Genomic DNA, 21,888 nt, shown 5'->3' with positions numbered 1-21,888 from the left:
GTTTTATTTTAATCTCTATGTAGATGTTCTTCTTGGATTGCTATCCCCACGGAAAAGCATCCCTACAGGATGATGCTGCCACCACCATGCTTTGTAGTACGGAAGGTATATTCAGGGCTTTTACGGTGAGGTACTGTGTTAGGTTTGCTTAAGGCCATAAAGTTAAATTTGGTCTCATCTGATCAGAGCCCCTTTTACTATGTTGGCTGTGTCCTGTTCATAGCTTGTAGCGAACTACAAACCGGGCTCCTTCTGACTTTCTTGCCATTCTCCCATAAATGCCAGATTTTGTGGATTGCAAGTTGTTCTGTTAACAGATTTAGGTTTACAGTTGTGCCATCCTAATTTTTGATATCAGAGCAGTAAAAGTTTAAATGATTTCCATTTGTAAATAATCTTAATAAATAATCTTTGACATGTTAGAGGTGTGAGTCTTTAGCTTTCACTAGACTGTTGTTTTTTGAACATGTTAGCTTTCAGGGCCTTTTTTGTGGAATCTCAGAAGGTTTATGAAGATAAGTCAAGATAATGTGTTTCTTTTAAAAAATGCAGATCATAAACCTACCTTGGTGACATTTAGCAGGTGTTACATTTGGTTTACTTTAATGGTTACCTGCCTCAATGGCTATCAATTTATTGGACAACCTGCAAGTGTTTTAGAGAAAAGCCCGTCACTTAGATGAGTTTCTGCCTGCTGCAAGCTGCTGTCTCTGCCTGTGTTGAATGATCTCTCCCCTAGTTCTGGTTTCTCATCACAGCTCCAACAAACATGCATCTGTTCTGAGCGTGTAGCTCCGTAATGTGTTCCTGTTTGGCCCTGCAGGGTTTGTTCCTGCTTGCGATGGTACTTGGATTCAGTGTTAGCTCCTGGATGTTTATGCTTTAAAATACTTTCCACTCAATGGAGGAGATTTGTGGAAACTTATTTGCCACTGGGGGTGATTAACATTTCAGATGCACCTTTTTTTGTGATCTAACTGCAAACAATTACATATCTAAATATAAAAGGGCTTGATGCTTATGCAAAACATTTGTTTAACCTATACGAGATCAGAGGATTACATTCAGAACGTCTACGAAAACAAAGCCTGACAGTCTTTGTTCAGTGCTCTTATTGGTATAAAAGGATCACAACAAATGGATGGGAGAGGGTGTGATGGATGGATATTTTGTTGCTTTGATAGACAGAAGAGGACGGCAAAGACAGAAATCTGCCAGTTTAAGCCGTGTTTGTGAGCAACGTCTAATGGAGAAATAGTTTATCTGCTGCAGCAGGACACAAATACTTTTTTTTTTCTAAATGCTTCCATTTTTTTGCTTGTCTTAATGTTCTGGTTACATGTTGTTCTGATTGATTGTTTTTTCCAAGAGCTGCTAACCGAGATAATTGGACATGTTTAAAAGAAGCCAGCAGAGAGAGCCTATTCTTTCTGCAGTAACATGTACTGCCGAAAGTCTTATCGATCATGGGGAGATGCTTTAATAATTTATAAGACAACCTAAAAGTAAAATTTCTAGGAACGTCTAACCAGACATGTAAACACAAAGTTAACATTTTGCAGCAGAAATCTGAAATTTAGAAGGAAATAAGTTGCAAGGTAGTCTTAAGAAGTTCCACACAAACATTTATGAGAAGTGTCGTCTTTGGCTTTGTGCTTTCTTTGAGAAGTCGTTGACATCTGGATTTAAAGTATAAGCGACCAGTCTTATGTCCAAGGACAGAAGTACATGTGGTGGTAGCTGTACATTGCAGCCACTTGCCTTTAACATCAAGATGTCCATTTTGTGAAAGAACTGTGATTTGTTTCTATGCACTGTAAAAAATATGCAAAACCTTTTTTCTCACTGTCTGACATTAAATCTGATTAAATTTCTCTATTGTAGATCAATTAGGATTACTAAAATTATATATATTAGCTTAATTCAAATAATGAAAGAATACAACCCCAATTCCAATGAAGTTGGGTCATTGTGTAAAACGTAAATATAAACAGAATACAATGATTTGAAAATCCTGTTCAACTTATATGCAATTCAATACACTACAAAGACAAGCTATTTAATGTTCAAGCTGATAAAAAAAGTTTTTTTTCTTAATATTCACTCATTTTGATTGATTTTGATTTGATGCTTGCAACACCTTCCAAAAAATTTGATAAACAGTCCGAAGTCTTCGTTGTCAAATTTTGCGCTTCATAATGCGCCACACATTTTTAGTGGGAGACAGGTCTGGACTGCAGGCAGGCCAGTCTAATACCAGCACTCTAAACTACAATGCCATGCAGTTGTAACACATGTAGAATGTGGCTTGGCATTTTCTTGCTGAAAAAAGCCGAGACATCCCTGAACTAGATGTTGTTTGGATGGCAGCATATGTTGCTCTAAAACCGGTATGAAACGTTCAGCATTAATTGGGCCTTCACAGATATACAAGTTGCAGATGACTAAAAAGCTAAAAAAGTTAAGAACTTTCAGTTCTTTGGACAAAACGGAGAACACTTTTAATTATTTGCTGCACAACATGTAAAACTAAGCTATTCAAGGTGACCCCTCTCAGTTTAACCATTAGATTGCTCCCTCGGGTGCAGCAGGTGTTTAATGCAAACTGACAGATGGCACTGTGGGAAATGTAGTACTTGTTTGACAGTGAGAACTGTTTGTAAAGGCCTTGCCAGGAGGCTGTTGCCTCAACGCTGCTGTTTACTCACAGAGTGAAGCTGATTGAAATTCTGCTCCTCCAATGTGGCCGGCTTAGCAGTGGCCCACAGTGCAAAACTGGTACCTATTTCACACTTGGCTGCGGAGAAGGGATAAAAAACTGAAGCAAAACTTCAGAGTGGATGGAAAAATCATGCAGCTGCATGGACACCCACTGCCTACATCTTGACCTGGCTGCAAAATGCCCTTATTTAGGCTAAAATATGGAAAATATTGGCTCCTTATACCACAATTAACACATGTTGCACTGGAAGCAATTTTTTGATGTCATTTGGATCCAGTATAAATAGAAATGCACCTTTATTGTTCCATGTGATAATGATTTAGCTTGTTAGTGATTTTAAAGCATTTATTCAGTTCTAGAAATAGAGGAAAAAATCAATTAACTTGAGTATGCATTTGTTGGATGGTTTTATTTCAGACTATCCTTAGTAAAAAAAAAATGTGTTGCTCATTCAGACAAAAACAACTAAAGAAAAATGAAATATGTCAATCAATTCTCCTCACTTGTCTTTGTCTTAACCCAGTTCTTAGACTAGGATTTAAAAGTAGACTGTAATTAAAACATTTTCTGTTCTTCTAAATTTTCTGATGTAAGTCAGAAGACCTGCTGTCTGCAAAATAGGCTTACAGCATTTCTATTTACAACATTATAATTTCTATTTATTCTGGGTAAACCACTTTGGTTTCCTTTTCCATCCAGTGTATTTTGCTCTATTAATTAGGTTCTGTATGAATTAATCCAAATGTCAGATTACAGATTACATGTCTCTGCTTTCAACGAGGCTTGTGTATAAATGTGTTTTATCCATACAGATGTTCAGAAATTAAAAAGAGCAGTTTTTTATTTAAATAACAAGAAAAAGCTTATTGTAAATGATTTCCATAAATATATATTTTTACTGGAGAGAAACACAGTGCCAAACAAATACATGCTGTATTTAATTTAGCATGTAGGTTCAAGGAACAGAGACGGACAATTATTGTTCTCGGATCCTATAAGTGGATATATATTGATTGCATAAGTTACATTTTTTTTTAACTTAGAGGATTATTATATAGAAACGTATGTTTCATTTTCTTTTTTAAATTAAGACGGATCAGTTGTTTATTGTAGCATTAACTTGTGCTTTGAGCTACTGATTTGTTTTTATTTACCTGCCAACATGGTAGGAAAAAAATCTTCATCCTATTTTTTTAAAAGCTCTTGCTAAAAGTTTTGATTGGACTTTCATTGCATATTTAACTACTTGGGGAAAGAATGAATAATATTTTTAAACATGCTGTTTTTAAACTTTCGTCCTCTCTCAGTATTTATCTTTTATGTATTTCGGACCTTTTACTATACAGCAAGTTTTGTCTTTCAATTTTTTGTTGATATCTGCTCGCACAAAGTTGGGAAAAACATAAAAAATGAAAACGTCTCCATCTGCATCAGCCACCATTCAAAATCAGTGCAGGGGCCACATAGGGGACCTGGATGCACTTTGGACACCGCTGATCTAAGGTCTGGGTGTTGTTTACATGCTTTAAATGCACATTATGAAGTGCCTCTTTTGTCTATTGTTGTGGAATTTTCTTACCAAAGTGGGTAGAAGTTGACTCATAACAAGAGAAAATCCGGACTTTGTCTTATAAGTTTTATTCAAAGGCATTCAGCGTTTGAAGACCCTGACACTGAGGTTAGTCAGTGAAACAGAGCCACGAACAGAAATCACAAACAGTATTTATACTACAAATGAGGGTGTTATCTCAACTTCAAGGAGTTTTAGAAATATGGCCCCTAGACCCTCCCCGGGTCAGAGTTAACAAAGTTATTTATGAGGCCACCCATCTACCTTCCCTTGAAATATACACTTCAGGAAGGGTTAACCATAAAACTCTCCAGCATTTGAATTTAGAATCCATCTGCTAATAAAAACAGAACACTAATAAAACACAGAGGTCAGAGGTGAGAGGTAGATGGAAGGTCACCTGTGAGTGATACAACACAGAAACAAATGAGAGAGGTGAAGGGAATATCAGAGCATTTTAAAAGAATTTTCCATTACACTCCTTTCTTCTGATTACAAGATAATCACAAAACTAAAAGAAAATTCTACAAAACCATCACCCAAGGAAAAATGACCTCCACCAACCTGTTATCTGGAAAGAAAGTAATTAGAGTATAAGCAGTATCAATAGGAACTGGTACCAAAAATGGTTGATCATTAATAGCACGTGGAATCAAACAACAAACATAGCAACTATCATTTCTTATCTTCCTCACGGTTTGATGCATCAGTTGCCACCAGACATTATCAGCATGATCATAGTAGTCAGAAAAGTGATGGATCTCTCTTCGAATCCGCTGATGAGTATTATTAGCACAATTCCTCAAATTAGCCTTACATTGTCTTTGCTGTACCTTTTCCCAAATGAACACAAGAGTTATAAAAATACTTGAAATACCAATCATTAGCATCAGAACAGACCATCTTCCATTTAACTGCATCGTGACCTTGAAGTGGAATGTCCTTTCTTCTGGTACTGAAAGCAAACAGTTTCTTTTTTTAAAGAAAACAAATTATAAACACAACTTAAAAAACAAAAAATCCTGCCGACTCTCCTGAGTGGCTTCAAGCTGCCCTGTTACCAGTCTGGTACAGGTGGGCGGTCGTAGGAAGCTCCTCTAGAAATATATTTAGAAACAGGAACTCTAACCTGCTTAAGAAATTAAGGAGAATAAGCATCGTGGCGCATATTTGACTGTCTCTCTGTTGCAGGCGTCACCAGTTCATCCAGAGAAAGGTTATGTGCAAATGTGTAGAGGTCTTCCCTGTATGTTTCCTATGTGTCTCTCACTGTGGTGTGTGTGCAGTGAGGCAAATGACCTTATGACTTCTAACTTTCAGGCAATGCGATGGCCTTAAGTAGATTCTGAAATAACGTTGCACTGCCCAAGGGATTATTGTGCCCTTGTAAGAACAGTGTTCTTCAACCACCTGTTCAATCACTCGCCAGTGATCAGCTTACAGTTCTTTATCTTGTGGTGGTCCGCTGTCCTCACACCTTTCAGGCCGTGGATGATCCAGTTGGAAGATGACTTGCGTCCTGGAAGCCAGATGAAACTGGAGGAGCTGGAGCTTTCCTGCAGCTTTCCTGGGTGTCTAGTAGGATCTGATATGGGCCATTCCAGCACCTGGACTTCCAGTGTTTTCTCCTAAATTCTCTGACCAGAATCCAGTCGCCAGGAATAAAGGACTGGAGGGTGGAAGTGGCTGTTTCTGGTAATGCAGCCTTCACTGTCTGTGAAACTTGAGAAAACACAGTGGACAGGTTTTGACAGTAAAACAACATCCTATCTCCACACAAAGATGTGGAAGAAAATTATCTTGGCAATATCCCCATGTCCAAATTAGGAGACCTGCCACACAGCACTTCAAAAGGACTGAGATTTGCCTGTGTCCTTTGTCTCAATCTCATATAAGTGAGAACAGGGCCTTCACAACACTTGGCTAATTTTCAATTCAAAGTCCCCTTCTCAAACATAAGTGCTTAACTACATGAACTTCATCAAAACATCCAACAAAATCCAAATAATTGATCTTCTGACTTCACCTGATATACTAGCAATGACCATCAGCTAAATATTCTGAATATCAAAAATGTGACCTGATGTTTGAGGAAGGTCTGATTACAGGTCAACATTTCATAGTTTCAGAAAACCCAAAAAGAATTTCAAAAATGGTCTAATCTGTGGAGATGTAAAATTTCACAAAAAATCAACACCATAATTTCAGAGAGGTTTTCATAATGTGGTCTTAGGGAGCTATGCACCATTTATATAAACAAAGTACAACGTCTCTCTCGCATTGTCTCTAAGTCCTCACTGGAGGTCTGAGCTACCCTTTTTCCCATGAGTGCTAAAACTTTTGGAACCCCATGTTACTTTATTCTGACATTCCCCTCTTCTGGCGCAGGGTCCAACCCATGCGACAATCCAGCAAAAAGTTTAAAAAAACGTCTAGTAACCAAGATCATATTACATAGAACCAAAGAAATGAATTCTGACATAACTATGTGTCACTATGAATTTAACGAAAGCAACATAAAGAAAATCCAGATGTTTTTAACTGCAATTCAGTTCCATTAACAACTAAACACAAACTGTAATTATTTAGTTCATCAATGTTTCACTTAGAAATTAGTCACATATCATCCTAATTTGTCTTGTACAAAGATGAGTATTAGATTAATGGACATCCAATGTAATTTGGATGAATAAACCCTACAAATTGAATCTAATAAATAATTCCCACCAAGTATAAAGGCATGACTCTGATTCTTTATCAAAAATATATTCCTTACTTTTGCATATCTTGAACTGTCAGCTAGTTTAATGGCACCAGGGAAACTTTCAATCTAATAAATCACCAATGATTCTGCTTGCAAAACTAATTCTTCAAACTAGTTTAAACTATTTCATTAACCTTTTAATAATAAAACACATAAATCTAAAAGTCATGCTACATCCTTAATTATTATACAAAAAAAACATGTTTTTAAGGCAACAATCACTACAAGCATTTTGATTCTATTGTCTCTTAAACAATGTTAAAACTCAGGAAGGGAGGTGCTGAGCGTTACCATGACAGCAAAGGCATGAACCAATCTAGTAGGTGGGCGGAGTCAGGCAGAACTAACCTTTGATTGACAGCCTATGGGCGGACCCACAGTTTCTTCATCCCATCCCACATTAGTGTAACTTAAACTGCAAAACTGTTAACATTCACCTACCTCAGAAACAAGCTGCTTCTTAACTCTCCTGAAAACTCAAAGTTTAATCAATCTGGGATTTAGAAACATTATTCTAAACATGGATTATTGTTTCATGCAACATATAAACAAACATTCATTCCAACAAAACAAAGACAAAACATCAAAGACAGACAAATGGCCAAATTTGAAGCTTCAAGAATTCAAAGAAATTTTTTAACAATCTCTTTTCAGAATATATTTTCTCAACCATATCTTTTAACGCTATAATTGATCAATTTTGTTATGACAATCGTCAGGATCCTTTTTAAAATGAGTGCACATAGTCCAAAGAGATCTCAAAGTATTTAGAAGCACAGCAACAGTTTTCTCTTATATGAATCCAAATTTACTGATGCTGAAACCTTTTGCTAATTCTTTGTACTGTAACTCTGTAATAATAATAACTACAATCCTGAGAGTTATTGTTATAGTTCTCTTTTTGTTTGGCTCAATTTGATCGCAGCTGCATTGCAGAATTTCAAGTTAAATGCAAAGAAGTATTTTTATTTAATTCAATTCAAATTCAAAGATACTTTATTGATCCCCGAGGGGAAATTAGAAAAGTCAGCATTGACATTTTTATGTTATACCCAAACTAAACAAAACTGCAGTGTTTGACTTAATCATAAATTAAGATAAGAAGCTTGTCTCCAAACTGGACTTTTTCCCACATAATGTTTCAAAAAAGAACAAACATCATTTTCTTTAATTTCGCTATTTAAATTTTGAGAGTTGGGGAGAACTTATCACTAGAACCCCTCTTTAATAATCCAATGGTGATAAATGTTCCAATATTTTATCTCTTAGTAATCTGAAATCACCTTGTGTACCTTTGTACTCATATGTATTCCTTTAATCTTTAAACCCTAAGAAATCAAACAAGGAGACTTGAGTTTGAGCCGACCATCCTCTTACTGTTAAGAGAGCCTTTATTTCTTTTCTTTTCCTAAAATAAAGGATTTTACTTGTCTTTATTCCGTTATACAAGTCCTAACCTTGGTTCCAAAACTAAACTCTTCAACCCCAATCTGTGTTCCCCAGAGTAGAAATTTTGAGTATTATTGCATTTCAAAGCCACCAAATGACTGGAACTCATCATTGGCTTAGATCTATTTTAATAAGTAATCAGCCTACCTTTAATTAAATATTATAATTTCATGGACCCAAAATCTATGGCTTACAGGCTTCAGGAGTCCAGGAACCACAAGTTGAGTACTACTGCATTGAACAATGGTGTTAACTTTCTGCAGAGATTGAAGGATTGGCTAAATATATTATTTCTGCTTGGACAATAATCAGATTTAAAATTATTAGTTCACAGCTCCTAATTTACCTCAGATCATATTTGCTCCTATCCCAGTTCATAAGAAGCTTCAGACAACATTATGCTAAAAAGCCAAAAACAAAACAAAAACCAGATCTGTTTTAAAATAAAGAAAAAGCATGCTTAAAAACTTGGTACTGTGGTGGAAAATAACTCCACGGTTCTGAAGGCCTTTTCATGCAGAGTCTTTTAGGAAGCAGTTTAATTTTTGTGTGGTACCACTGTCCAATCAGATTCTTTCTAAATAACCCAATTTTTTCATACTCATTTTAAAGGTTTGTTTTACCAAGGGAAATATGTTTAACAAAACCAATTACTCTCAAAAGTTTTAAAAGTTTTTAGCTGGTGATATCTTAGAAAACAACAAGTGTTTTAATATTTCTATGCAACACAGAACTGATCAGGTGTCCTTTCCTTCTCCAAAGGGAGAAAAAAGAACCTGCAGAACCAAACCTTTCATAGTTTTTTGTCAGGACCTGATATAAGGTACAGTGTAAATCAACACGCTGCATGAATCAGAAGAGGGAAGAAAAACCTAATATAACCTCTTCCCAGCAGCTGCTGTGAAAAACAATGAATTTGTACTTTCCATAAGCGTCAGTTAACACTTGCGGACAAAAACTGCACCAAACTGTAAATACTGTGTCAGAAACTGTATGAAGACCATCTGCAGTAGAACTAAGCCTGTTTTAATGAGGTCTCTACCCATTAGATTTATGGGATACAAACTCTGACAACAGAAAATTATACCTGAAGGAGAAACCCATCAGGTGTTACGCATGCGCTGGGTTTTAAAAATACTCCTTCATGAGATCTGTCCTGAGAATAACATAGAAACACTTGGTTACTGCTGAGTTTTGGAGATGTTGTAACTTCCTCTGCTTTTTAATAACTTTTAATAACTAGAATAATTGACCCTGAATATTCCACGACGAAAGAGAACTTGCTTCTCTGAAAGAATTAACCAGAAAGTATCAAATGTGTTAAGTTATCACCCTTTTAAAGATTCTTTTCTAACCCTAAAATAATATTTTAACCCGCTATATCTGTCCACGTCAAGCAAGCGTCACATGAGCAGCGGTTAATAAGCGTTCTTCATTGCAGAAAATAGGAAAAGATTTATGCAAATGTGTGTGTTTGTACGTTACCCCAATCAGTTTCTTAATCGCTCCAGAGTCAGACTATCAGGCACACGGTCCTCTATCAGTCCAAAAAACAACCAGGCCCTTCCCTGGTCTGTTGGTGAGACATTCAATCATTCTTTGTCCACTTTAACTTCTCCAGGAGGGAGAAAGAAGAAACTTTACTCCGGTTTCTCTTCTGCCCGCATAAGATGTGCTTTCAATATAAATCCAGTGTATCGCTCTTCTGGCTCTTGCAAACAGCATGGATCTTTGTCCATCTCAGAGAATCCGGATTTTCTTCTGAGTTTCGTTTTTTTTTTCTTGTAGAAAGTCACACTGCGATTTTCAACATGCAGGAAGGCAGATCTCTCTCTTTCAGGCCGTGCTGGAGAAGCGTCTCTGGCGGAGTAGCCATGGAGAAGGGCAGGTTTCTAAAATCCAGACTCAAAAACGCAGATGTTGAACTTAAATCCCATATATGTGTGTATTTGTGTGTGAGAGAGGCAGAAGAAAAGTTTAGTATAGGTTCAAATTTTTTGTACAAATACATATTATCAGTCAGTCAGTCAGTTGTCCCCCTGCCTGTCACTTCCTTCCACAACATGAACTATACTCCTTTCTAAAACAACTTTCTTTTCGCATCTCTAATGTCCTTTTTCAATTTTACCTTCTTTACCGACTGATCGCAATATTTAAGACAAACGAAACTTCCTTCAGGAAAGTTTTAACTCTTTAACCCCTTAATTGATGCACTCTGTGCTTTTTAATCTTTTCTTGTTTTTTTTTATTTTTCCATCAACTGTTTTACTTGAAACTTTTTAAACTATTTAACTTATTTACACTCAAACTTCCACGCTGTGAAAAACCAAACTTATCTTCCAAATTAAAGCACATTTAACACAATCATCCCCACTTTTTCCTTTCATTATTTTATAAATCAGAGTCTGAAGAAGGAGACACCCCTGATGCCTCAAGGTTCCGGAACCATTTTTTTTTTTTACCCGTTCAGCGGCACGTCTGCCCACTGGCTTTTCTCCTTTATGAGGTGTAGAAAATTGCCAAAAACCACCCGCAAAACCCTGTGTTTTGCTTTATCTTATTGTTACCAATAAGAACCTCCCTGCAATTCCTTTTGCAGGGTAACCGGGCCCTCAGCTGATGTCCTCCCTCTCGCAACTCTGGAACCTAATTAATTAGTTAGGAGATGATGGTTAATGTGTAATAAAAATAATAATATACATTATATCATACAGAGCAACTTCTCACCCAGATATATTTGAAGACAAATTGTTCGGATCTAATCAGCCAGACGCCGCAGGCGGACATGAGAACTCCCCTCCGTAAAATGGAAGTGGACTGAGAACAACTCTCAGGCTGGCCAGGCGTCCGTGTCCCATCCTGCGGTCTCCTCTGGCACGTTAGATCCTGTTCGTGACGCTAAAATTGTTGTGGAATTTTCTTACCAAAGTGGGTAGAAGTTGACTCATAACAAGAGAAAATCCGGACTTTGTCTTATAAGTTTTATTCAAAGGCATTCAGCGTTTGAAGACCCTGACACTGAGGTTAGTCAGTGAAACAGAGCCACGAACAGAAATCACAAACAGTATTTATACTACAAATGAGGGTGTTATCTCAACTTCAAGGAGTTTTAGAAATATGGCCCCTAGACCCTCCCCGGGTCAGAGTTAACAAAGTTATTTATGAGGCCACCCATCTACCTTCCCTTGAAATATACACTTCAGGAAGGGTTAACCATAAAACTCTCCAGCATTTGAATTTAGAATCCATCTGCTAATAAAAACAGAACACTAATAAAACACAGAGGTCAGAGGTGAGAGGTAGATGGAAGGTCACCTGTGAGTGATACAACACAGAAACAAATGAGAGAGGTGAAGGGAATATCAGAGCATTTTAAAAGAATTTTCCATTACACTATGAAGCCATTGACAGCTCTACTAAAGCTTTCAGATGTTGAGTGTGCAGTCTGCTGCAGTTGCAAAGTCTGAAGAGCTCTCACAGTTCTGTTTGCTGCCCTCCAGCAGTCTGTGGTGTTTGGGCTCTCAGGTGTGAATATTTGCAGCTGTTTGATAGTGAAACCAAGAGCCCCAGCTTCATTAATGTGGTGGTTGCTGGTACACTTTGATCTCTGAAAGGCAGAGAGGCACTCTGAGAGCAGCAGGCGTTGCCATGGTTACACCATCCCTGTTATTTTTGCTCGTCTCAGCTCCGTGCTTCCTCATGTCGCTTGTTAATCCTGGCAGCCTGTTTTTCTGATATATAAATGTTTATACTCAGGCTAATCTTAATGGGCTTATTTTCTACAAACAATCAGCCTGATTCATTTCTGAGAGCTTTTTATTTTTCCAGAACAAGCAGCTGTCAGAAACACACTGATTGGACGTAATTGCTATAGTGGCACTTCTGCCTCTGTGATGCACAGTCTCAGGTTTTAACTCCCAAGTTGTTTTTATTTTATTTCACTTTTATTTAACCAGGAAAGTCATCATTGAGATTAAGAACCTTCTTTAACCGTTAATGTCTTTGAAAGAACAGCAGCAGCAGTTTTTTTTTTTTTTCACGCATAAGCATTTGAATACATCCAAAGGTTATCCAAAAGTTTAAGAGGTTTTAAATCTTAACTAGCTCTGAAACATTCATGTGAAGGTTTATTGCCGGAAGATATGTACTAACGATGTTTTTTTATTTATTTCATATTTTATTTGTCTTGAAAAGGTAACTTTTAGCAAGATAACAAATATGAGGTGGTCCTCATTGTGTTTGCAACTTTTACTCCATAAAGCTATGATATATACATTGGCATGCGGGCCAGAAAGTTGAATTTTGGTCTTGTCTGGCCAGAGCACCTTCGTCCACATGTCTGCCTTCTCTCTTGCGTGTGCTGTATAGTTACTCCCACCTGAGCTCTGGATCTCTCCTGCTCCTCCAGAGTTACCGTGCGCCTCTTGGCTGCTTATCTGATTAATGCTCTCATTTAACATGGACAAGCATGCTTGGTAGGTTTCCAGTTGAACTACACTATTTCATATCATAGATTGAACAGATCTCTGTGAGATGTTTATAGCCTGGGAAAGTCTTCCCTACGCCACACATACAGGTGGACATCACTCATTAGGTGACTTCTGCAGCAAAGTGGTTGGATTGGATTTTATTTAGAGCATCAGTGAAAGTGAAAGGGTCTGAATACATATATATTGTACATTTTCAGTTTTTGTTTTGTGAAGAATGTTTAAAAAATGTTAAAATTTTTCTTCAGTTTCAAACACTTTTGGAATGTATGTATATTGTACTTTTTTGATTAATCAAAAAATGAATAAAAACCCCAAAAATGGATAACCCCTACCATGTGAGTTTAGTTTGAGTTCAGCTATTTTTTTCCTAAAGTACAAATTCACAAAACCCATCTTACAAAAAGAACAACAAGATCCCACTCAAGTCCAATTACATTCAGTCCAATTCCTTCCGATAACAGCACAATCAATTGGATTAAGCTACTGTAAATCCTTATATTTACAGAAGCAAGTCTGTATTGTGTGTCGGAGATATTTCAGAGATAACTGCAGATTCAGAATGATTTCTGTTTGTTTGATAGGAACAGATTAAACCTCAGTAATGGTGTTCTGCGCTCCGCCAAGTCTTCTGTAAGCGGAGTGGAATAAAATATGGCCGACTCTCCTTTTCTCCTCAGAGAGCTCTGGAGGAGTGGGTTTGATGCATCATCCTGTTCTTCCTCACCCCAGAGTTAATTTAGGATAACTGTAAGCATTTACTGCCCAAAGCTGACAAATGTAGCAATAAAAAGCTGCAGCTGAAAACAGAGCTGATGTCTTACTAAGTTATTAACTCTCATTTTGAAAAAAAAAACAAAAAACAATTGAAATTGGGTTAGAAACTTTAGAAAATGGCTGTGCCTGAAAATAGCTGTGCCTGAAATCATGTTGTGGTGATGCAGCATAGGTATAAATCTATTAAAGTGACCCGTTTAAATATAATTTTTCCATGTTTCTCTGCTGACAGGTTGCCTGTTTGAGAACGAGCTGTGTTTGTCATACGAGATCTGTGTGAACGGTAAGATATCTCACCCTACTGTTTTTTGCACCTTTCATTCAAATACAAACTGAGTTTTCCAGAAGCTTGTTGACCTTTTCCCCCAGTTTTGCCATTGTATGAAATACTTAAAATCGATGTTGAAAGATATTGAACACTGAACCTTCTGGCAATGCTGGTCTTTGCACAGTTTATTTGAGTGATTGATTTATGTGAGTGAACAGAAAAATATAATCCAAGGAAGAGAGCCCAAGGTCAATATAACATTTTCTAATCTTTCTTATCAATATTTCTCATCTGTTTAAAAATACTTTGCTTGAAAATGCTTATTGGAATGCCTGACAGTATAATGTGTAGATTAACAAGAAAAAAGAACATTTCCATGACCGTCAATACTTTTTGATAGTGAAAGATGGAGCACCTTTGGCAGCAGTAACTCAGTATTTTTAAACAGATGAGAAATATTGATAAGAAAGATTGGAAAATATTATATTAACCTCTCTTACAGTGTTGCAGAAGTCCACTCCTCTTTCCAGTGTTGTTTAAGTTCATTGAAGTCTGCATACTATCACCTTCCTAAAATAACGGCCTGAGTCATTTTTTGTCAAAAATGTTTTGTTTTGTTTAAATCATCTCCTCATGATGCTAGACACCTCTTTTGTCTAAATCCTCAGTTGAGGAGGTCATGCAATACCATGCCTTTTGTATAATGGCCTTTGTCAAGAGTGTGACCTAGGCAGTTTTACAAGCTTTTCAAAATGGCCACCGCTTCAGGAAAAACAAAAATCTACTCCACTGAAGTGGTAGGAAATAGCCACTGAAGCTATTTCCATAATTCAGGGCTCTTCCCCTATTGGTAAGTGATAAGGATTACCACAATATAGGCTAGGCATTAAATATTGCATAGATATTTAGTATTTTAATTCTATCTTTCAGTCAGCATTTGTGTCCACAAAGTAGCTACATTCAGGAGCTCCAGAACCTGTGGCTGTAACAAGTAAACGTTCTTGTCAACTTTTCTTTCTTTTTAAAGATTACTTCATCAACTGTTTTTCTTTTCATTTTCCACATTATATGATGTAATTGAGTAGCTTAATAAAAAGGACCATAAGCTATAGCTATGTCAACACTCATCTGTTTATACAGGTCCTTCTCAAAATATTAGCATATTGAGATAAAGTTCATTATTTTCCATAATGTAATGATGAAAATTTAACATTCATATATTTTAGATTCATTGCACACTAACTGAAATATTTCAGGTCTTTTATTGTCTTAATATGGATGATTTTGGCATACATCTCATGAAAACCCAAAATTCCTATCTCACAAAATTAGCATATCATTAAAAGGGTCTCTAAACGAGCTATGAACCTAATCATCTGAATCAACGAGTTAACTCTAAACACCTGCAAAAGATTCCTGAGGCCTTTAAAACTCCCAGCCTGGTTCATCACTCAAAACCCCAATCATGGGTAAGACTGCCAACCTGACTGCTGTCCAGAAGGCCACTATTGACACCCTCAAGCAAGAGGGTAAGACACAGAAAGAAATTTCTGAACGAATAAGCTGTTCCCAGAGTGCTGTATCAAGGCACCTCAGTGGGAAGTCTGTGGGAAGGAAAAAGTGTGGCAGAAAACGCTGCACAACGAGAAGAGGTGACCGGACCCTGAGGAAGATTGTGGAGAAGGGCTGATTCCAGACCTTGGGGGACCTGCGGAAGCAGTGAACTGAGTCTGGAGTAGAAACATCCAGAGCCACCGTGCACAGGCGTGTGCAGGAAATGGGCTACAGGTGCTGCATTCCCCAGGTCAAGCCACTTTTGAACCAGAAACAGCGGCAGAAGCCTGACCTGGGCTACAGAGAAGCAGCACTGGACTGTTGCTCAGTGGTCCAAAGTACTTTTTTCGGATGAAAGCAAATTCTGCATGTCATTCGGAAATCAAGGTGCCAGAGTCTGGAGGAAGACTGGGGAGAAGGAAATGCCAAAATGCCAGAAGTCCAGTGTCAAGTACCCACAGTCAGTGATGGTCTGGGGTGCCGTGTCAGCTGCTGGTGTTGGTCCACTGTGTTTTATCAAGGGCAGGATCAATGCAGCTAGCTATCAGGAGATTTTGGAGCACTTCATGCTTCCATCTGCTGAAAAGCTTTATGGGGATGAAGATTTCATTTTTCAGCACGACCTGGCACCTGCTCACAATGCCAAAACCACTGGTAAATGGTTTACTGACCATGGTATCACTGTGCTCAATTGACCTGCCAACTCTCCTGACCTGAACCCCATAGAGAATCTGTGGGATATTGTGAAGAGAACGTTGAGAAACTCAAGACCCAACACTCTGGATGAGCTAAAGGCCGCTATCGAAGCATCCTGGGCCTCCATAAGACCTCAGCAGTGCCACAGGCTGATTGCCTCCATGCCACGCCGCATTGAAGCAGTAATTTCTGCAAAAGGATTCCCGACCAAGTATTGAGTGCATAACTGTACATGATTATTTGAAGGTTGACGTTTTTTGTATTAAAAACACTTTTCTTTTATTGGTCGGATGAAATATGCTAATTCTGTGAGATATGAATTTTGGGTTTTCATGAGCTGTATGCCAAAATCATCCGTATTAAGACAATAAAAGACCTGAAATATTTCAGTTAGTGTGCAATGAATCTAAAATATATGAATGTTAAATTTTCATCATTACATTATGGAAAATAATGAACTTTATCACAATATGCTAATTTTGTGAGAAGGACCTGTATTACCTTATTGGGTGAAAATGTTAATCAATATTATAAAACTCTTGTGAAGTTTTTTGTGTTTCCTGAAAAACTTGAAACAATTACTTACTATCATTATTTAAGGGGACGATATATTTGTTTTGGTGCAGCTTTCTTAAGGTCCCACCACAGAATTTTAATTGTAGTCAGTTCAAGACTTGGATTGGGCCATTGCAGCATCTTGATTTTTTTTTTTTTTTGTAAGCCATTCTGTTGTAGATTTACTGTTGTGTTTTAGGTCATTTTCCTGTTGATGACCCATTGACTGCTATGTGCCCAGCTCCAGTGGCTGAACAACAAGCCCAAATCACCACCCCTCCACCTCTGTGCTTGACAGTTGGTTTGTGGTGTTTGGGCTGTTTGTTTGTTCCAAGCACTAAACTGTGTATGATGGCCAAACATCTCTACTTTGGTCTCATCTGTCCAAGTGATTTTGTTCCAGAAGTCATGAGGTTCATCAAGATGCAGGTTTGGAAATGTTTTTTTAATAGAAGAAATTTTCTTCTTAAACCATCTTCTTAAAAAGACATATTGTTTCTCTTTGTCTGTCTCTTGTTGTGAACTTAACCAAATTCTTTCTCCATCTCATTGGTGATGTTGGTTTATATATGCTGGTGTAGTCGTCCAGGACAGGACAAATTTACCTACTTAAGTTAGTTTATGAAGTTTAAGTGTTTGATTCAAGATAAGACAACTTACCATTGAAACTTATAAAAATGTCTCCATTATTTCCTGTTGAGCAATGAGTGAGGAAACTCCTGCTGAGAATACTGAGTACTTCTGACCTGACGTTTGCAGTAAATTCATTAGCTCCCTCATTTCCCGTATTAATGGTGTCCTTTTGAGATGCACCCCATAATCTCATTCTGACTAATAGGAAGGGAGAGAAAGATGCTGATTGTGTGATGTGGTGATAAAATCATCATTTCCAATTGGTAATGTTATTTTTAGTGGAGCTAAAACTGGCTGTCTATGTTGTGGCTGCTTTGGGTGACCTTGCTTCACATTGGGCCTTTCTCTCACCCACGCGTCTTTTGCCCTAAATATTTCATCACATACTAAATAAACCCTTATAAAGAATCTGTGTCCAAGATGAGTAAGAGAGAAAAATTTGAGAAATATGCAGTGAAATAAACTGATATTATTAAGACACAGATAATGATCACGTTGATACCATCCTACAGTCTCCAGGAACTCAATGACTGTTAAAACTCGACTTGAAATCAACAAATTTGGACCACCTAATCATAATGTGATGCTGCTGCTTAGCAAATAAACTTTTCTCATTTCTGTTTTTCCTGGCATTGTACCATACCTTCGGTGTCTTCATCAGCTTTGCCGCACCAGGAGAGGATCCTGGTGAAGAGCTTTTTCTGTGCAGAGGCTGCTGGTTATTTTGGGCTGCCACCAGGTCATACCTTTGCAGTTATGATTGCTTCATACATGACTTTTTAGGGTACAAAATGGTGCCAACTGCTGCAAACATTTATACAAAGTGTCAAATTGTACCTGTGAGGGGGACGTTTCATACCTGATTTGACAACAGATGGTTTTAAATAATGCTTCTGATTCAATTGGGTTTATTTATATGGCACATATTCACAACAAATCTCTTCCCAAGGTATACTACAGGACAAACGGATCCATTTGATATTTTAGATCCTAGAGATAAAACATTCAAGTTAAGTTCTGTGTACTGTACCAACTGGAAAAAGTGTTGGATCTAAGCAAACCCAGCCAATTTTATGGTGACGGACTTTGCAGTTCTCCCTCCTCCTGAACAAGAATGTGGCGACAGTGGAAAGGAAGAAATCTCCAGCAGAATCAGAACCTGGTTCATTGTTAGTGGCTGTCTGCTGCGACCGACTTGGGATTTGAGAAGACAGAGCAGACACACAAAAACACAGAAGCACTGATCCAGGGGTAGCCTACTTTTTAAGTTCAAAAAAAGGTTTATGGAAAATTGTTTTGTGGCTTCATCTAGGATTGAAACACAGCAAAACATGTAAGCCCTGAGCCAGCAGTAGCATCTGCAGGATGAAAACTAGAAAACAAGGGCCAAGATAAAGTTAGTGGCAACAGTAGCTCAGCCGCTGCCAGCTCTCTCCAGGAAGATGTCACAGCTAAACAGAACGCCAGGCCAGATGGAGCTTCTATGAAGAGAAAAAAACAGAGAGAGAACACAAAGTTAAGGAAATGCAATAACAGCAGCGTTTTCCTTTCCATTTTCGGTCTGCCTTCCCCCTTAAGAAGATCACAAAATGTAGTAAATTGCAAAATTTCTGTATGTTTTCACATCTTACCAATTTACTGCAGTGAGAGATGAACTATGTTGTTTCCAACTTATGACTTAAGTCTTGATGCAAGACGCAAACACGAGGAGCGGGGAGAACTCAGAGAAACGTCAATGTTCCCCTTGTGGTTTTATTAACTTCACTGTTGGACCCACCCTTCCTCCAACAGTCAAGTTAATTTTTCAAGTAAATTTATTTTCTAAATAATGCTGTAGTGCAGAGAGGAAAATAAAAAACAGTTGTAGTAGTTTATGTCCTTGTATGGGCCTAAACTCTAATTCATCTGGTGTTTAATGCGTGTGTTTAAGGTGCGCACTTCAAATAAAGCATGGCGGCACATTGGACTAGTTTGTCTGCATCATTCTGGGACAGGGTATGTCTAATTTAAGCAATATTGTGGAGGTGTACAATGGCAGTCCAAGAAACTGGTTTAAATGGGATTTAAATGACACCAAGCTTCTTTAATACTGGAGGCCAGTTTAAGCTATTCAGATCAATGGACTGACTAAGCAGTCTGTTTTCCTGTGGTCTGGTCCAGTGACGATCTTGAGTACCACAGGGACAAGTGGGAGAACAAGTATTTGATACATTGCCGATTTTGCAGGTTTTCCCACTTGCAAAGCATTTAGAAGTCTTTAATTTTTTATCATACTTACTATTTAACTGTGAGTCATGGAATCTAAAACCAAAATCCAGAAAATCACATTGTGGGATTTTTAAGTAATTAATTTGGATTTTATTGCAGGACATAAGCATTTGATCAGCTAACAACTAAGAATCCCAGCTCTCACAGGCCTGATAGTTCTTCTTTAAGAAGCCCTCCTGATCTTCACTCATTACCTGTATTAACTGCGCCCGTTTGAACTCGATATCTGTATAAAAGACACCTGTCCACACACTCAATCAAAAACTCCAACATCTCCACAATGGCCAAGACCAGAGAGCTGTGTAAGGACATCAGGGGTAAAATAGTAGACCTGCACAAGGCTGGGATGGGCTATAGGAAAATAGCCATGCAGCTCGGTGAGAAGGCAACAACTGTTGGCGCAATTATAAGAAAATGGAAGAAGTTCAAGGTGACGTCAATCTCCCTCGGTCTGAGGCTCCATGCAAGATCTCACCTCGTGGGGCATCAATGATCATGAGGAAGGTGAGGGATCACCCCAGAACTACATGACAGGACCTAGTCAATGACCTGAATAGAGCTGGCACCACAGTCTCCAAGAAGACCATTAGTAACATGTCTAGCACATGTCCAGGCCTGGATATAAACTCCACTCCCCATGTTTTCTGGAGAAGGAGGAAGGATGAGAACAACCCCGAGAACACAATCCCTACTGTGAAGCATGGAGGTGGAAACACCATTCTTTAGGGATGCTTTTCTGCAAAGGAGACCGGATGGCTGCACCGCATTGAGGGGAAGATGGATGGGGCCATGTATCGGGAGATCTTCGCCAACAACCTCCTTCCCTCAGTAAGGGCATTGAAGATGGGTCATGGCTGGGTCTTCCAGCATGACAACGATCTGAAGCACACAGCCAGGACAACTAAGGAGTGGCTCCGTAAGAAGCATCTCAAGGTCCTGGAGTGACCTAGCCAGTCTCCAGACCTGAACCCAATCGGAAATCTTTGAAGGGAGCTGAAATTCCATATTGCCCAGCAACAAACCCAAGTCCTGAAGAATCTGGAGAAGATCTGTATGGAGGATTGATCCAAAATCCTCGCTGCAATGTGTGCAAACCTCATCAGGAACTACAAGAAACATCTGATATCTGGAATGGCAAACAAAGATTTCTGTACCAAATATTAAGTTTAGTTATTCTGATGTATCAAATACTTATGTCATGCAATAAAATGCAAATGAATTACTTAAAAATCACACAATGTGATTTTCTACATTTTTGTTTTAGATTCCATGACTCACAGTTTAAGAGTAGCTACGATAAAAATGAAAGACTTCTACATACTTTATAGGTGGAAAAACCTGCAAAATCGGCAGTGTATCAAATACTTGTTCTCCCCACTGTATATTGAACCCTGTGGTACTCCATAAATAATGCTGAGGTATAAATATTTATCATTAACACATTAACAAACAGGAAACATGTCAGATAAACTGATTTAACTTTGTAATTTTGATAGTTATGGTTTACAGATAATGAAAACCATAAATTATGTGTCTTAGTATAACATAAGGTTTATAAAAAATACCCATTTTGTTGGAATTACTTCATCAATGCAGTGTGGCATAGAGGAGATCAGCCTGTGGTTCTGCTAAGGTATAATAGAAGCCCAGTTTACTTTGATAGGAGCCTTCAGGTCATCTGCATTGTTGGGTCTGGTGTCACTTATCTTCCTCTTGATGAAGCTCTGTAGATTCTCTCTGCAGTTCAGGTTAGGCCAGTTTGCTTGGCCAATCAAGCACAGTAACACCATGATCATGGAACCAGCTTTTGGAACCTTTGGCAGTGTGGGCCGGTGTCAAGTCCTCCTGGATAATGAAATCAGCATCTCTATAAAGCTTGTTAGCAGAGGGTAACATTTCCTGGTACATGGCTACATTGACTGTAGACTTCAAAAGACCCAGTGGACCAACACCAGCAGATGACATGGTGACCCAAACCATCACTGACTGTTTTTTCAGTCAGCGTCACATCCTTGATTGTTGCCAGCAGCCTGTTTTGTTTGTTTTTCAGAGGTGTTTAGTTAAGATCATTTCTCTTCATGCTTGTTAGGTATTATTCAGTCAACAGAGGTAAGAACGATACAGAGTCAGAGTTACTTGCAGCAA

General features: G+C 38.1%; 1 protein-coding gene across 1 annotated transcript in view; it reads left to right on the top strand.

Moving 5' to 3' along the window:
• Window positions 1-21,888, top strand: part of LOC124869900 (receptor-type tyrosine-protein phosphatase N2-like) — a 274,518-nt gene that overhangs the window by 12,862 nt on the left and 239,768 nt on the right. The window contains exon 2 of the mRNA XM_047368131.1: window positions 14,002-14,052. Coding sequence (XP_047224087.1) covers window positions 14,002-14,052 — 51 coding nt within the window. The remainder of the gene's footprint in view (window positions 1-14,001; window positions 14,053-21,888) is intronic.

This window comes from Girardinichthys multiradiatus, chromosome 6, assembly GCF_021462225.1.
Source record: "Girardinichthys multiradiatus isolate DD_20200921_A chromosome 6, DD_fGirMul_XY1, whole genome shotgun sequence".
In the NCBI taxonomy this organism is placed as follows: domain Eukaryota; kingdom Metazoa; phylum Chordata; class Actinopteri; order Cyprinodontiformes; family Goodeidae; genus Girardinichthys; species Girardinichthys multiradiatus.
The sequence above is the reverse complement of the archived record's forward strand: the minus strand, read 5'-3'. Positions and strand labels throughout refer to the sequence as shown.